The 19,089-nt window shown below is 41.2% G+C and overlaps 1 protein-coding gene across 2 annotated transcripts in view; it reads right to left on the minus strand.

Moving 5' to 3' along the window:
* The window catches only part of LOC146000405 (tyrosine-protein kinase transmembrane receptor Ror-like), a 597,959-nt gene that overhangs the window by 78,661 nt on the left and 500,209 nt on the right, over nt 1-19,089 (minus strand). For both annotated transcript variants that reach the window (XM_083137999.1, XM_083137998.1), the window contains exons 2-3: nt 17,641-17,740; nt 1,991-2,043 (exon numbers count right to left, since the gene is read on the minus strand). In XM_083137999.1, coding sequence (XP_082994125.1) covers nt 1,991-2,043; nt 17,641-17,740 — 153 coding nt within the window. The remainder of the gene's footprint in view (nt 1-1,990; nt 2,044-17,640; nt 17,741-19,089) is intronic.

Consider the following 19,089-nt stretch of genomic DNA (forward strand, 5'->3'; position numbering starts at 1 on the left):
ACTTGTTCACATGATAATCAACCATACAGAAAGATCTCTGTTCTCCAGTCAACGATATTTTCCTGCTCGCTGCTGACTCCTAGCGGTAGAAAGTGGAAACACTGCATGGAAACTAAACTTTGAAAGTTAACCTTTCGAAGCGCATGTCTCACAATAACATATGTTTATTAGATTTCACAGAATAAGTTTCTGTAATCGGGTCCATCATTTTGACTTACCCCGTATTCCATTTTTTTAAAAAAAAAATCCAATTCTGTTGGCTTATATCGAAGAATACTTTATCTAAGCTAAAACTAACTCCATGGCTCAACAGCCTACCAGAGCGGCTTTTATATATTTTGTGACGCATCGAATCCCATAGCCACTGTTTTCTGGTTTTCGTGACCGGATCCCACAACTTTTTCTTTTCGAATAGGTCCCCACTTGTCTCCACGACGATTGGCCAACAACAATTTTGGTGGGAATCGAACCCATGGCCGTTACCATCAAAGGTGAAAGCGCTAACCATTTTGCTACGCAGGAGCACTTTATCAGAGTTCCTTAAAAAATATCAATTTCAAACCATGACTCAGGAACAAAAACCAACAAAGTTGTGTCAAACTCACCCCTGAGTGTCAGTCACACTAATTGCTGGAAGCCATAACCCTCCTTTACGAAATTTCTGGCTATTGTACTGCCTACAACCTACACACCAAGTTGGATCCATTGCACAATGACACAGCGAGTCGAAAACTGGATGGGATAAAAAAAATGCACAGTTCGCCTACAAGACAAATTTCTCTTGTTTTCGGATGCGGCTGTCGCTTGACTGATGTTGACAGATTTCGCCCATTGTTTTCCTGCCAGGGCGGCCCCATTTTTATCCTTAGACAGGACAGCTTAAAATTAGAAGCAGCGGCAGAGGGCCCAATTGGGGGCGTTTGAATTTCAAGCCCCGACTGTCACGTTTGTAGCCTCCGGGCCGGCGTCATTGCGAGGCCTTTAATTGAGCGCTTAATTAGAAGGAGGTTAATTGCCGCGTCACAGGGGGAGGCTCCATTCATCACGTAGCGGTTGGGTGAAGCGACAATGGCCACTCACGGACCCACTCTTTTTCGGGGTTCTCCATTGCAACTTCCGCAAGCATGTCCTCCGACCCTAATCGTTTTACTTTTCGCACTCAATTGTAGCCACGCCTGCAATGCATGACAACGTAAGAAACCTAGCCTGCTCTAAAAGTTTAAATAGCATAATAACAAAACAAATCTTGTCTAACATCAGTACTTAAACGTTTTGACTATGTTAGGACGTAGGTTTTTCAACTTTCCTCTTTCCTTGTTTTTGTGACATAAATCGAAGGTGGAGGTTTGTGCTACAGTTGCGTGTGGAAAGTAAACCACTTATTAAAATAAAATAAAATAAAAAACTTGCATATTTGTAATATTCTTACTTCACTGCATTTTTGGGCTAACTGCCACTATAAGTATGAATGACAAGATGAAACTGAAATTGATGAACATCCATGTTCAGGACAGGAGTCGAACCCGGATCCTTTGGTACCGATGTCGAGAGTCGATCGTGTATTTTTTTAGAGACTACACTGCTAGAAGTAAAATTTACAATATTCTATTGCATAGTTAAAATTTAACGGTACATAACAGTTTTTAAAATTTAAAATTGATTATTTTATCATGCTGAGATAGCTTATTGTTATAACTTACAGTTGAAATTACCACAAATATATTTTTAAAAACCGACTCATGAAAGTTACGTTAATTACTCGTACTTAACTCTGTAATGGCAGTTAATACTTGAAAAACAGCCACACGCATGTTTACGGTAGTTTGATAGCAGCGAAACTTGACGGTATTAAACCGTAAATTCTCCAATCGTATTTTTACATTGTAGTGTCTATTCGAGATGATGGCGAGTAACTTCCCTCTGTTTCTTCACATACATATAGTCAAGAATACAGTTACTGTATAAAATTTATTACTGATGAAAATCTTACCTTGCTGGTCAGAAGATGGCGTCGTCATCTCCGATGTGGTTTCTGCGTCAGTTCTGGAATAGGAAAAAATGGAAATGTTACTTAAATCATCCGCTACATATATCCACACAAAAATTGTGTTTGCTAAGAAAAAATACTTCTTACTAACTTTCCATTACTTTAAAAACTCCTGAGAAAATGTATTCCAAAGTCAACAAAACATACATTTCAGGTCTCATGCCACCCTTCTAGAACACCGCTATGGCCCTCACTGCGACAGCTGCAGGAAACTTTGTCATGGCTTTTCATCGATAACATCTATAACTTGACTACTGCACTTTTGGAGGCAAGGCTTTCATAACTACAAGTGGACAAAGCAGTTGAGTTGCGCCAAAGACATCTTGTCAATGTTAAAAAGATAATTTTGATTGTCAAAAAGATTCCAAGTTCAATTTGTCAATACCAAAACCATTTTCCACGTTGCTTTTTTTTTCATCGCCGTCCTTCCAAGTTCCCTGATACTACAGTGAAATCGGAATAATAATAATTTCTTCCACAATTAAAATACAAACCTGAAACCTTGTATAACTTTTACCCAGTGATACCTCATTAACCTGAAAAAAATTAGTTCTCAGAGCATAAATGTGTTCATGGCACGGTGCTATATCACGGGGAATTTTACCTTACCTTCTATGAGCATAATTTTATGTCAAGCACCGTCGAGATGTTATTTTTAAAAAAATACTATTTACATGATATTGAGAATGAATCAATCTCTGACTGTACCCATTTACTCATAACTACAGAATGAATTAGGAAAAATTGCTTGAGAACAAAATGTTATTCTAAAAGAAATATTTAAGAAGCATTGAGCAACTTATGTGCTTTTCACCGTGCCATGAAATGTGGAGGAATCGCGACCATAGTCGAAATGGTGTATCAGCACCACGCTCCTACCGCCTTTCCCTCCAGGTTTGCCCATAAAGTTATTGATCAGAGGCTAGGAGAGCCCCAGAGCCGCTTTGCACGTCAGTTCCACACCTGGGAATCAAACTTAGGTCTCCGACGAGACAGTCAGAACCACCAATACTCCTTTTCGAGAAACTCGTAGTATTACAATGCCGATATGCATGCGAGGGGTAAGGGGGCCGTAGGATTTAAAATTCAATTACTTTTACTTGGGCATGTCGATAAACTCAAAAGCCTGCACCGTCTACTATGAGCTCACACGATCCGCGTACGGACACCTCATCACATTCAACAACCCCCCGTTGGTCCGCGATGCTGTGACGTGAAGAATCGTTCCCGGGAGAAAGAGGTTGAATGGGAACTAAGCAAGTGCCCACTTAGACGGGGCTCCTGGAGTGTTCGGAGGCGTGGAAAACGTATTGTGAAGAGTTGTGAGGATTGGCGCCCCTCGGGAGACCAAGGGTGTTCTAATGTCTTGAAGCACCACTCCAGGGTGAACAGAAATAATCCCGACTCTCGATCGACGTGAGAAGCCGGCAGAATGCGAGAAACATTGTTGCCTGGGAACCGGAGCAGACCACGCGTTATCTGCGGCCTGGACAGATGTTTCCCCAATAGCAACTTCGATGAAAATGTATCTCGGTACCTTCATATTACTCGTAAACGCAAGTCTTGAACGCATGTAACATGATTCCCGGAGCGTCGCCAGCAATGTTGTCAACGTGGCTCTTCTGGAGCCAAATTTGGCCTTTTCAAGGTTCTCATTAACTCTAAATCAGGACTAAGCCAATATCGATACTATAGGGAAATATCCACTGGGATTTATTTACCGATATCGTTCGATACTTTTTCGTCATTTGGGTCTTTCACGACCTCCGCAAACATGTCACTTTGGCGGAGTCAAATTTTCCTAGAAGTTATGAAAAAAACTGAATATAATTAAACCTGTAGTTCAATATTCTGATGTAATTCTTGAATATTTTCAAGCAAAAATCTTGATAAATTGATGCATATCATTGTAGTGGAATAATTTCAAACAAGTATTAATCGATATTTTGAACAACTTTTAATTATTATAATTTTCAAGTATCGGTATCTGTGACTATCGGTATTGGTTCAAAGTGGTATCGGCTCAGCCCTACTAAATGCATATCCCTCAGTGGCGTATGCAGCATCTAAGACCTGGGCTGTCTCACTATGACACCTGGTCCTAGGCTATGGAGAAAGGGAGAAGACTAGACTAATTCTTGACGTTTTTAAGGAAGTCACGTTGCCATCCCAACGGTAGTCAGGTTGCCAACTTCTAAGAATTCAGGTTGCCAACTTCTAAGAATTCAGGTTGCCATCTTCTAAGAATTCAGGTTGCCAACTTCTAAGAATTCAGGTTGCCAACTTCTAAGAATTCAGGTTGCCAACTTCTAAGAATTCAGGTTGCCAACTTCCAAGAATTCAGGTTGCCAACTTCCAAGAATTCAGGTTGCCAACTTCCAAGAATTCAGGTTGCCAACTTCCAAGAATTCAGGTTGCCAACTTCCAAGAATTCAGGTTGCCAACTTCCAAGAATTCACGTTGCCAACTTCTAAGAATTCACGTTGCCAACTTCTAAGAATTCACGTTGCCAACTTCAGAATCACCATTATCTTCTCTTTCAAATCAGCTTAATTCACTCAGTTTCTAAGAGATTTATCTTCAGTATTTTACTTTCTAGGCTTCGCAGATAGCCTAGCTAGCCTGATAGCCTACGCTCCTGATCTCCCTGTATAGTACATCACATCCCTAGTTCAATTTCATTTTACAACGATTTCCTCCATTTACCCTCATAGCCATACTTATTTATCGTTATTATTTTCTGATACGAATGACGAAACCAAATCAATAGAACATTTCCGCATATGTAATGAACGACAAAAGTTGCAAAGTTTTCTAAAAGTTGAACATCTTTTTTTAAAACTGCATTATAGTGTATAAAGTAAAATTTCATGCACATCAGATCTACTACAAGTGAACACACGAAAAGGTCACTTTCTGCTGTCTGTTTCTTTTTTCGTCACTATTAATAAACTCACTCACTTTCTCACTAAAGTAGCACTCACATATTCTCGATCTCGGCCATTTTGGAGGATATGTGATCAGCAGCACGCTGCGGCCGCTTTTACTCCCAGGATTGCACCCAGGTGGCCATTGATTTGAGGCTGGGTGAGCCCCGGAGCTTTATGCGGGGACAAGGCCGGAAAAATTCCGACCTTAGATCAAACACCCCGGGAATTAAACACGGGTATCACGAGTGGCAGTCAGACGCCCTGATGACTATACCTTCTTACGTGTGTGTTTACATAAAAAACCGTTTTTCTTGTATTCAAGAGCTTAACGCCTGCTTATTGAAACACTGTTGATTCATTGCTCGGTGATAACTTCACACATACTTACGTCATGCGCACGACGAAGAAAAACTGTCACTTGCTGATCATTGGATGCTTGACAGCAATCTGACAGAAACCTGAGTCAATGCGAATCCGATACCCGTAACGTTAGTCACGGACGCTGCTGTTGGAACAGAAGTGGCGTTGCAAAGACCAGGGGGAAGAGAACGAAACAACTTTTGGCGCCGCAGAGCGTAAAATTGCGCCACGGCAAGGGATAATTGCGGGCGACGTCTCTCGATGCGGGCTGCAAATTCCTCATCCCCCGTGGAAATTGCGCAATTACTAAGGAGCCGCTAATCCCTCCCTTTGTTGTTCCCAATTAACCCAGAATCAAGCCGAGTCCCTCGGGACGTAAAGACCACACTCTCTCATGTCCTTAGAACTTTGCTTCCCCCTGGAGCCGGTTTGACTTCGCCGCTTCTCGCGCAAGAAGTTCCTCCTTCTGCCGCTAAAGCGCTGCGGGCGGTCGGAACAATAAGAAGCGTTCAAGATCCTGCACAGGATGACGAAGTCTCTGAAGGCTGTTACTGCTATGGTGTGGTTTATTTAACACTTTCAAGAGCTGAGAATACCACCGCCCTTTCTTGAAGGAGCTGAAGTACTGAAAACAGATGTTTTACAAGTACAACACATGGATAGTAGGTTTTAAATTTAAGATCTACTGGCAATAATTTTGTGGAAATAAAGGAAAGGAATGTAATAAGCTCTGCAATCTCAAAAACAACAGACTAAAAACTAAACTCAATGTATCTTCACGGTTAGCCAACAGTGGCAAAAACCCGAAGTAAAATAAAACAAATCAATCAACTAAACGCAATGCATTCAATATAATAAGTAAAAAAATACATTAATAATAATAATAATAATAATACAGTGTAATACTATAATGAATAGGTTAAGCATCGCCAAGGGTCACGTGTTCGAATCACGGCCTGGATTTGGGTGTTCTTTAAGCGTGTCCCTTCATCAATTTCATCAAATCATCACTCATCCTCATCTTCGTGATTAGCCAAAAGTTGCAGAAAAGCGAAGGAAAATAATCAATCAATCAATGTTATGTATGTAACTGAATATGTCTGTGCAGAAAGCGACTCACAGGTTTACCCAGCCTCTAAGGAAATGGGTATATGGAGGCAACGTTGGGTAGTAAAGGCGGCCGGAGCGTGGAACTGATCACATCACATCCACCTGGCCGATATTGTGAACATGCGGGACCCCTTCCCTTCACCCCCCTTTACGTATCTCAAAGGCATGTTTCCATATGCAGAGAAAGGCTTTACTTGTAGAGGAAGATTATTTCCGCAACATCTTTGGCTATTATGCATTTGAAACTTCGAAACGAGTCGCAACTCTCGAAGCAGCCAATCAACCAAGCGAGCCGCTGACGTTATCTCAACCCAGAACCTATCGCTAAGCCACTTACTCAAGCTCTGCACACAAAACTAGGCTCGCTAGACAGACTCGCTCAGTCTGCTGGAGATGTTCCGAAAGTAATTGGACTCTATCTAGGATCTATTGTATATCATTACAATAATGAAGTAGACTACGTTTTGCTAGTGTGTCGCCTTTGGAGTGATCAATCATTATTTCTGAGTCCATAGAACATGGGCATCATCATAGCACGAAAGAAACACTTATACATAATATCATTCGTAAACTTGATTCCATTGTGTGTCCGGAAAGTTTAATTTTCTTGTCCGAAAATTTTCTCTATCGTATGTTTTAATATTAATTAGATGTAATGAATAAATACAAGAAAAGGAAATGGTATAAGAAAACTCAAGAACACGAAAGAAAGGAAAGAACAGATTAGAGAAGCTCGTAGAGCAGAGGTTCCAAACTTTTTCGTTTCACGGCGCCCCTGGTTTTTCAAGATCTTTCAGCCGCGCCTTAGTCAGAATATGGGCCTATCTAACACCTGCAATGCTCAGTTAGTGCGGTTAAGCTGCTTGTCTTAGTATAAAAAAAACGACATATTCCAAATTCAGAAAAATGTAAAAAAGTACTAAATAACCAAATATTTGGAACAATCGTATCATTTCAGTGAAAATATTGGAACATTTCTCGGTGCCCCTGTAACCCAGCCACGGCGCGCCGCGGGGCACACTTTGGGAACCACTGTCTTAGAGCATCACTGTAATTAGATAAAGGAGAACCGAAAAAGAAAGGAGCGATAATTACAGTGAATGATAAAGAAGAAAAGTAAAAAGAAAAAGATAACAGAAGAGAGATAACAAAAGAAAGAAAGACAAAAGAGCTAACGAGACTAAGAAGAAATGGCAAACGTGCCTACGATGCACCGTTCGTCCAATATGGGGACAGAAGGTCCTTACAACAGAATCTAAATTAAGTACCAAAGTTAATCTAACAAATGTCTTGATTATGATGAATCGTGTAGAAAGGAATTCATCAAGAACAATGCAAAACACATCTAAACATTGAAATCAGTACACCTTTGACACAATAGTTCCACAAAGGGGCATTCGACACACGCAGACAAGATACAGGACAACGTAGTGGTTAGCACAGTGCGCTACAACGGCAGAGATGCTTCGTTCGAATCCTAGCCAAAGCATAGGTGTTCCTTGTGAATGTTCATCATGTCATCACTCAATCTCATCGTCACGATTAGCCAAAATCTGCAGAAAGGCTACGTCTAATAACAAAAATCAAATCAAAGATACCGGACAACTCACACTATGTATTATGCTGGCTGACAGTCCAAAGATTAATTAGCTTTCATAATAGTAATAACAACAATGACATTTCCAGGGTGTGTCACGTGAAATTCTGGTCCACATTCTGGATTCGAATTCCAGCGTCGGCATTGCTTTTCCTTTGGTTTATTATCTTTTCATCATTAATTCTAATCGCGATTAAGGTAAAGAGATAGAAAAGAGAAGTAAAATAAAACAATCGATGTACACTTTGTCTCGGGAATCTGTGGAGCAAGGCCGCACATAACGGCACAGAAGGGGAGAAAACGAGTGGACGGAGCAAAACTGTGCGCTGCTGCTGCAAACGGCTGGTATCGGAGCCGCATTTCCCCCTCCATGTACTCACTTCCCCTCTCACGCGTTCATTGGACGAGCCCTCTCGAGTCACTAGTTGCGCAGATGGCTTGTTTTCGTTCGCTTGCTTCGGAGTTTCCCGGGACAGAGTGTCGAGAAGCGAAAAGAAGACGCCGACTCGAAAATTACTCTAAAATGGTGTTCCCATTGGTCCGTAAAAGTAGCCCAGTTCGCAATTTTCTTCTCTTTTCATATAAAAATGGAGGTTCGATCCTGCGAAATGGAACAATTTCCACGGAATGAGACTTCTGCGAGCTCAGGTGATCCACGACCGAGATCAAGCTATCCAGAGGGCGCCGCGATAAGCGAACTGGGCATCTTTTTCCTCCGTTTGCCTTTGGCATCTGGGAGGATACCAATTCCCTTATGTTGGAGGGCTCCTGCTTCCATCAAGGAGTTCTGACAGCCAACGCAAAAACAAGCAGCCAATCCACAACTTCCGAGGAACTTCGTACTTTTCCGCAGTCAGATGTTTTTTATCAGTCTCGCGTTGAATCTTCCGTCGCAACGTGGCGCCACGATTTCATCATAAACCGTGGCCTCTGTTCATCCCTTTCTTCCTATTTCTCTTGGATTCTCTTACCAAAGATTAACAGCAGTGTTGCAAACCATTCAAGCTTTTCGTGCAATAATAAGAAACTGACTTTATGGTAACTAAAAAAAAAAATTAAAAAAGTTCGGTACAAGAATTGACTGAATTACGTGGTCAAATTTGGTACTTATGCAAAATTACATTTTGGTTTTTAGTTTGGTGAATAAAATTTGAAAATTGATATCGAAACGTTACACGTTGAGTTGAGTTTGTGTTTTAAGTCCACTTTATGCATGGTAAGGATAATCGGGACTGGACCTACAGTTTAAAACGGGATCCGAACCACTATGTGCCTCCACCGGGAATCGAACCCGGGACCCCTTGATTATAAGTCGACGACGTTACCACTACGCCATCGGGGAGGTCCGAAACTTTACGAGTGTTACAGAAAATAAAAATACCAATCCTAATAGGTAGGGCAAGATATTTGATGATTTCGTTCTTTTTTAAGGATTGGAAGATTGCTGGAATAAATAAAAATGTCTATGATGAAACAAATGGTTAAATAAATTAAATTTCAAACAAGTGTTATCGGGTTATCAGCCAGGATAAATCGGCGTTATCGTCGCAAAGAAGCATCTTTTCCCAGGAGATGGTGAGCCACGATAAAAAAACAAAAAACAATAAGCAGCAGTGGCGGTCCACCCCCCGCCCCTCTATGGCCTCTTAATGTTAAGCTCTTATCTACAAGGACCCCCACCCCCCGACCAGTTTTGGGAAGCGAGGGTTCCGTTAAGCAACGGCTGCCAGTATACATTTTATGAACATCATTGCTTTAAAAAAAAACAACAACGTGAATTCCCGGTCAATTTAGGCGCCATAACTTTCGCCGTTATTTGTTAGGCCTTTTACAAGATACGAGCTGGCAACATGCGGCCGAGACGACAGCTGACGACGGAGACGCGGGAGCCAATCGCGAAGCTTCTCGACCGAACGGAAACAAATGAAGATTGGATTCAAGAAATGCAGCACGCCAGGGGACACTAAAGAACTGGGTTCAACGGGACGAAAATAATGGAGTAAGGTCAATAAATAAGGCAAGTTTACAACGCCGCAGGAACTTTCTACAAATCCTCCCTGAGCACACGCACAATTTCACTTTTCTCTTGGTGGCACACACTTACGAATCAAAACGATCACCTTACTGACTCTAGCAATTTCAGTTTCTCATTCACTATGTTCTTGCCGTAGTGAAATAATGAAATGTGGTGTACTTATTCATGTTTTACGAAAATTTAAAAATTAGGTTTGTTCTATTGTTGTTGGGTTCTTACAAATAATAAAAAAATAATGGAGAAATTCTGTCTCTCTACAACCATAATTTAGTTCAAAATATTACTAAGCTATGGTGTATTATACTGATGCGTATCTTTGAAGATTGAACCAGTGGCGTGGGGACACACACATATTATATATTTGTGACCTTTTAAGTTATCAGTGCCATTTGCTATGCACCTACTTGACATTAATTATTTTTAACGAACTCTTGATGCTCAATGGGATTATAACCGCCATCAACCCTTGCTACCTGTCCTGGCCAAGCTGTACTTGGCACTAACAATGCAAGAAATTAAGCGGGTGGCAGTAGCTCGCGCTGTTGCCACGTCGGAGCACAATCCTGTGTGTTCGGAGGTTTAAGACAGGGTTCGAAATCCTGGGGGGAACCTCAAAAATCCCCCCTAGCAAAAATTTTCGTTAACAAATCTACATCAATATACACAATAAAAGTAAAACAAGAATGCAAAACAATAATTACTATGAAATGTAATTGATTTATATTGGCATAAAGCAAAAACTAAATAAAAAGTTACACATAATAAAACCACGTCAACTATTTCATAATTTATTAACATCTTTAACCAGTTAGTCAATGACGTAGTTTGCTATATTATAATATCTGATACACATAAAAGTAACATTTTTTTTTCTTTGTGTGTAATTAATAATAATACTATTTTTAATTACTAATTTCGTAATTTAATTTAGTAATTTATTTTTACTTTTAATAACATTATAAATATGTATATCGTATAATTTATACCGGGTGGTCCAAAAGTCCCGGAACTGTCACATATCATGAGAAATACACATGGAATGGGAAAATGAAAAATACGTGTTAAATAAGTGAAAGAAAGCTATTCAATGATATCACACTTGATTCACCACCCCGGCCTCTGGGGGCGGGGCGGGGCGGGGGGCAACTGTGAAATTTTAAATAAAAAACCCAATTTTCTATTATAGAATCGGAAAGAGGGCTTCATTCCGAGTCCAACGAGCTTTCAACCATCCTCCTAGCTCAATTAGAAAAGGAGATATGGCGATTTTAAATTTTTGGATGGGGTCTACCATAGCCTATATTCTATTGAAAGGTCTTGACGTGCAGATTCCGAATCTGCAATTGCTTTCACTCTAGCTCAACTAGGGGCAGAGCCTCCCTTTGAATTGTTTGGGGGTTTTATGAAATTTCCAATTTTTTTTTTTTTTTAATCGCCATATCTCCGTTCCTAATTGAGCTAGGAGGATGGTTGATAACTCGTTTGACCCGGAATGAAGTCCTCTTTCCGATTCTACAATACAAAATGGGGGTTTCCATTTAAAATTTCACAGTTGCCCCCTCCACCCCACCCCCAGTGGGCGGGGGTGGGGAATCAAGTGTGATATCATTGAATAGCTTTCTTTCGCTTATTAAACACGTATTTTTTTCGTTTTCCGATTCGATGTGTATTTCTCACGATATGTGACCGTTCCGGGAATTTTGGACCACCCGGTATGTATGTTTGTGGGGGAGGGGGGTTTGTAGATTAAGATCTTTCTCCCCCCTCTACCAGTTTTAAATGATTTCGCACCCTGGTTTAAGACAATGAAAGATCTTGTTCTAGAGTTCGTCTTTGTAATGCATGTGATACAAACTGACGGTATTTGCTCGAAAGGACAAGGATGGCACAAAAGTGCCACGGAGAGGTAGTTTTGATGCTCGAACTAGGCAACGCAGCCTGGTTGACGTTGCCACACTGTGCGCGACTTCTGTCCCGCTCTCGCTTTGCTTTTCCCACGTGTGGCACAAGCGTAATTCTGCCCAGCCGCCTATTTTAATAGCCGTGCAGGGGCGGCGCGAGGGACTGTTTTCGCACCCCTTAATTTTCTTCCGCACCCCATTCAGCACCCCTACGTACACCTGAAAACACTTGAAAGATGCCGACATAAACACTGGCGACAGCCTCTATAAAGATCAGCAGCCATTCTTGTTTTTCGTCAACATTGTTGCTATGAATTTTTCTTCTGTTTCTTCAAGTTGTCTGTTTGTGGTTTTCGATCATTTCCTATGTGAGTTAGGTTTTTCTTTTTCTTTATTGCATTGTTGATAAACGATTTATTTTCCACCTACTTGTTCTTCCTCGCACTGGAGACAACATTTCAGCTGCTTTCAAGGTATCATCAAGTCGTGCCCAGGAAATTATTTAATGTGATATGAGTTGTAAGGTGAAAGGTACTTTTCTTGTTAATACGTTCAATGTATTTGTTCCAAGTAACATGCCTTGTAAACGTACCGTTTCGGGCTTTTTCAAAAACTGTTAGGAAGAGGCCCAACGTTCACGAAGAAATTTACAGTTCGTTGTCGGAGATGGTGCGGCAGAAGGGATTTTAACGAAGACGATGTTGCTGTGCACTTCGTGTTTTGTCCTGAAGTGGCAGACGGAAGGTACATGTTATGTATTTATTATGTACTATGTAATGTACTACTACTAGGTATTTTGTCCATTGGTTGGAAAGGTTAAAAAAAAATGTGTTTTTGAAGGCAAGGATAATTTCATTTTGAATTTCAGTACATAGTTCAATAAGACTGTAACGTGCGTATGAATGTTTGCAGTCTATGACCATTTTCTTGGAATGTAAGACATAATACATATCATCACGGACATCCAGGGGGAGGGCAAGTGGGGGCATAGCCTACCTGGAAAATTGAAAAGTTATATATTTCGCACATACGAGTATAATTTCAATTCAGTCAGTAATTTATGTTACTACGTGGCGGCCATTGGGGGTGTAATTGCTCCCCGCATTTTGCTATTTTTGTCCCCGCACTAGGCTAAACCTCATCTACCCAAGGGAAAGTAAACTGTTCTTGGCCCAGTTTTGGCACCTTCCTCCCCCAGTTTTGAAAGGTTGCATGCGTGTTTCATGTTTTCCTTATTTTCAGAATCGCACCAACTAAATTTCTTTCCGCACCCCCTCAGAACCCCTATTCTGGCACCGCCGCTGTAGCCGTGTGTGTTACTTTGAGTGAAGTACATAAATACTAGCAATTCACCTTGATTTACAAAACACAGTTAAGTTCAAGAATTTAAGCAAAATGCAATTTGTGCTTAAAAACATGTAGGATGCCGTAAAAACGCCGAAAGAGGCAGCACCATCGCAGAGTGTCTCGTCCGCCTGAATTGATAACCTTTGGATCGACCCATCCATCAAGATTTGAATCGGTGACAAGGTCACAGGAGATAGAGTCGAATCTCCAGGTACAAGGGTTCAATATTGCAGTGTCCTGTTCCGGGCCCCACCCGGGGCTTTGAAAGGTGGTAACGGGCAGAACTGACAACCGAGCATCGCACAGCAGCGACGCTAATCCATCAACGGGTGTCCCTGGAACTAGATAAAGTTACAAGCGAGTGGAAAAATCAGCTAATTAGAAGCGTCGATGGGGATCAATCATTTTTGTCACGGGATCAGCTTTCCTGCCAGCCACTCCATCAAGCAGACACAGAGTTCCAACTACGCCCTTCATTCAATCGCTTGTTCCTAACTGCCTCTACATGGGACACGGCCAAGCTCGTGAAGGTGTGGGTGCAAGGGCAATCGAAGACCCGTGTTTTAGTATATGCCCTAACTACATATGAGAGGTTCAGAGCACAAGTTACCTAACTCCATTAAGACAGTTTTGAGAAAAATATACATTTAGATAGCTTAGTACTACCTGTTGAAGCACAATCATAGTGGTGTCTCTACAAGCAATTTGAAACTTAGAAGATACTTACTTCTAGCACTGAAATGTTGATATTCCACACAGGCACGTATCTAGATTTCGCGGGGGATGAGGGGGGGGGGGGGGGTCCGAACCAAGTGTCCAAGAAATAATAAAATTAAAACAAGTAATTATAATTTAAGTAAATATTAATTAAAATATGTAAATTATTAATATTGCATTTTTATTACATGAATACTTAAAAAGATGATATGAGAATATAAATATAAAGGCGTATATTTATTATCTAGTTTCCGTGTACTTAAAATTACCAAATTTGTATAAAAATAAGGAAATTCATGTCAAATAGATAAAGAATTGAATATTTATTGAATTACAAAAAAAATGATGTTCTTGATTAATATTTTAAGCATATTTTCATAAGTAATAGCGTGCATAAATCTTTGGTACTGTCCTTCAAAGCAGTATGATCCCAATAGGCTATAATAATCCTTGCCTTCGAAGTTCATAGGGAGTAAATGACCATCGATTATAGTATAAAAAATGCTAGAAAGTATATTTTCATTATTTTATTTATTTTACTTGGTAAATCTTTCGGGGAGGAGGTCCGGACCCCTTGGACCCCCCACCCTAAATACGTCATTGACTTCACACTTCTAAGTCATGCATGTAACTCCATTTCCACGAAAAGTGGAGTTACGTCACTTGTGCTCTGAACCCCTCATGTAGGTTTGCATTAAAAAAAAAAACACATCACGATTTCTTCTATAATATTTTTCTTGAAGTGTGTATTTTTTTGCGGCAAATCACTCATAAATCTAATCTCTTCTTACCACTGGAAAATAATGTGAACTCAAAATGCTTGAGAGTAAAATGCACAGACAGATAAAACCGGCAAATTCAGAAAGTAAATGCTAATATCAGAACTTCTACAAAGAATAAATGTCATTTCACTTGATAAACATTCAACCAAAGAAGGTTCACCGTATTCACATACCTAGAGTTGACGAGCTGTATCTTTTTCGGGTGGCCTTGGCTACTCTGCCCAGAGTGTGAGAGAGATACGTTTATGTAGTTGCCACCTAATTGCCCTTTGGGAGGTCGACAGCAAGGACAGAACGCAAGGATAATGACGCGCAGCCGGTAGCTCCTCCCCCTTGCTACTGCGCAGCCAGGCTTGGGCAGGGTTCACCCGCAAGATACAGCTCGTCAACTCTAAGGCAGAATACCTGCCTATACACTGTCCCGGGAATTTCTGGACCAAGCGAACGAAAACAAGTCGTGACCTGAGAGGGCTCAACCAATGAACGCGTGAAGGGGGAAGTGAATAACAGCCGTTTGCAGCAGGGCGCACTGCTTTACTCCACCCACTTGCATTTTCCCCTTCTTTACCGTTATGCACGACCGTGCTCCACAGATTCCCGAGACAGAGTGTAGCCTATACTGTCTGAACGAGAGTTTGCCAGGGTGGACCCAGACCAGTTTTCATGATCCCATATAGAACTCGTCATCCCGCATCTGCAGCACGTCTAAAATCTAAAGTAGATTTTAGAGGGATCGTTACTTAAGGCTAAGTGAGAGCCTGGGGCTAGAGGTATTGGCAGCGAGAGGTACACATATAGCTTGGGGTACACCCCGGAGAAACAACGTTGCGAGAATGATAGAAAAAGGATAAAGGAATGTTCGTTTACCTGTAGATCTAGAAGTGACGACAAGCTCCCGGAAATGAAACTTCAATAGCGCACCACTCCCCGTGGTATCTCTTTACGCATCAATCGATAATCAGCCCATAATGAGGAGATAAGAACTGTTCACGCGATAGATTTATAAGTACAACTGGGGTGAGAAACGATCTCTCGAGCTATTTATGTGGAATTCGAATTTCTGATCGTTAAAACCGTTGACGAGACAGCGTCTGTCGCCAACGGTGATTTTGTGGATAACGCTGATTTACTGTATTTCATATTCTTCCGCCCTTACAACTCGACTGAAGGTCGCTGACGTGAATTGCTTTTGAGAAGCTCTTTTCCAGCGCTTCAGCGGGACCCTTTAATGACGTGATTAGACTATCGAGTTATGACGCCCGGGGGCCCGAGTTCGAGTCACGCCACGATAATGCTAGATAGTTATTACGGCAGTGCTCAAACTTCGCTAACAGCAGGAAGATCTGCGATGGAACAAGTGATAACATCCCAAATCGACCAGTCCATTCCCCTTACTATCCCAGCCCCCACAAGCTAGAAAATGCTCTCTCTGCCCCCAATAAGCATTCTTGAATGTTGTTTAGTGGTACAGTCACCAGCAATAAAAATGGAACACCTACATCCTAAAATACTCGCTTCCCTGAAAGGTGTCATGTGTGTTGCCTAACTCTACGGCGATTAAGTGGATTTCAATAGCAAATTTCCAATGGCAAGTTAGACAACACACACAAAGCCTTGAATGGAAGCGAATATTTCAGGATACATGTCCCATTTTATTGACGGTGACTGTACAGTACATTAAATGTGATTGCTGCCCCTCAGAATATATTCCCCTTCCACATTTATTTTTTCTTTTGAATTCTTCTTCGGACAACGAAATTATCTGAGTATTTTGACCCTTAATAAAATTACAGCATGAAATGGGGAATAGTGATAATGCGATGTCAAAGAACTCCTTGTGCCCCACAAGAGTCGTACTACTAATATCCAGTCCTGCCATTTCGGGATTTATGAACCAAGGAACATAATCGTCATCTTCTGTGGAATAGTTTTTCTTGTATACGCATTGCTTGCATTTTAGAATTATTTCTCTTGTAGTTTGTGGTTATTACAAGCATAAGAACACAGTTTTTCGTTGTGATGTTTCAGGAGAACACACGCTCCCTTGTGTCATAGTCATTGTATAGTGGTTCCTTTTTCTTATTGTTAACCATTGTTATAACTGTATCTTTAGTCAAACTAAAAAAATGTCTGATGAGCGTGTGCTATCCTGAAACGTCACTACAAAAAACTGTGTTCTTATTCTTGTAATAACCGTAAACTACAAGATAAATAATTATCCTGTGGAATGGCAATTTTCAGCAATCGTTACGTCACCACATACAATTTTCCAATACGAAAAACAAAGTAATATACCAACACTGTTACACCTAAAAGGTTTCATACGCACCCACTTATTGTATCATTTTAAGTGTTTGATATGTTTAAAATGTTAATTGTCAATTATGACGTAATTTGTTTTGTTCAATTGGGTAGTCTTTTATGGTTATGGACTAACCTTAAAACATTTGATTGTAAGTTGTTAGGAGAGAGAGATTATTATGGAGGTTGCTGGAATAATGGACGTGATTTTGGAAATGTGAATGTGATAATTTGTGTAGTGAAGAACAATTATGAATTTAATACAATTTTGTTTCTAATAAGGAGTTTAATTGCGAGTGCAAGTTGGTAATGTTTACGTAAGCATATCCTTATCTGATTTCCCACAACCTGAGGGCTTCATAGTAGGCTTATAAGTCTCAGGCTCGCCGTCGAGGAATAACAGTAAGTAGATCCATTGTGACTAAACCGGGGAACGTAGCAGGTTGTTCTGGTAATCTTGAGGCAACCTGAATATTAGTGTTATTCTGTGGTGAAGACAGAAGGGGTACTCACTCGTTAGCGGCGTCCTCATAGTCATAGTCGTCGTAGGCGCTGTAGTCGTCTATGTTGGCGGCGGTCTCGGATGGTTGCGGGATCAGTCCCTGCGACCACACTGCAAAGGAGGAGACAAATGATGGATTAGCCACTCGAAAAATCAACACATTTCACATCGAATCACTTACCTTTGAAAAATAAACTAAACGTTATTCTGTAATATAGTAACCAGTTACTGCAAACACATACATTGAATTGAATGTGTCATTATTATGTGCGGTATGAATTCAATTCGTTACGCGTTTGTACAATGAATACAGTAGGGGTAAGTGTGGGGCTTCTCTTTTGTGCGAGATGTCTCAAGGTCTCATCCCCGGAGGTGAAAACAAAATGTAGGTGTAGAAGTCTCACGCCTTTGGAGCGAGTGGTGCAGGGTTCGAATCCCGGTGCATTTCGACGTTACATCAGCATCGTGAGGGTAAACAGGGTGTAACGACCCGCCATTTAATTATTATTAGACATTGCGTGGTCGCTATATTCTTTTTAATCAGATGAAAGAGTTAAGCGGAATGTCCCTGCGAGGCGTACGCTTTTAGTTTAAATGTATTCTGAAAACGTTAACGGTTCCACCTCTGCGTTTACTAGCTTCACTCATTATTAGACCCTGCGTGGTCGCTATATTCTTTTTAATGTTATCAATTATTGGCATTTACACTGTTCAACGTGTTGTTTAGAATAGCAGAGTCCTGCGAGACTCATTATTAATTGTATTGTTTGAATGCACACAGTTTTAGTTTATATTGTCACGTGCATCTAGTGTAGTATTTTCCCACTAGTGATTTCTCAATGTCAAAACCTTGATATTTCTCAGTACGAAGTTTGCAATATGTAAAAAAAATGAGTTAGCAACGCGTACTTGTAGTTAAAATTTTCACCACCCATGCGCCACCGCGACTATAAAACCCAGCGCAGCGAGGCCGGAGCTCAGTTGGCTCCCGGATGTCAACTGACAAATATCCTGGGAAAAACTGGCCATCCGGCCAGAAGCCTAGCAGCCATCCCAGAAGGAAGAAAGAAGAAGAAGAGCCTAGCAGCAACCCAACTACCCGGTCTAGGTGCCAGGTTCTACCTGCCTGGCTTGTCTAGGAGCACCTAGACCTCCTTCCTAACCTGCCGCCCTTGTACAGGAGACACCGGTCGGCTTGCCGATTCCTAGCTAGCGCTGGGGGTGTCGCGGCATCCTTAAATCCTTTACCCAGCGCCCGCTTGTCTTGGTTACGGCCAGTTCCCAGCTGTGGTTGGGGGTACCGCGCACATACTACTTTCTCTTACAGGGGAGCCGTGACGTCAGCAGCGAACAGCGCCCTAAATAAAATTAGGTCCCTATACTCCCCCTGGCGCCTCACTGCGAGGAATAAATTGAATGGTCCCTTCCCCCTTTTTGAATCCAGAAGTGGTGAATGCACG

Source organism: Lepisma saccharinum, chromosome 16 (assembly GCF_977018435.1).
Source record: "Lepisma saccharinum chromosome 16, izLepSacc3.1, whole genome shotgun sequence".
In the NCBI taxonomy this organism is placed as follows: domain Eukaryota; kingdom Metazoa; phylum Arthropoda; class Insecta; order Zygentoma; family Lepismatidae; genus Lepisma; species Lepisma saccharinum.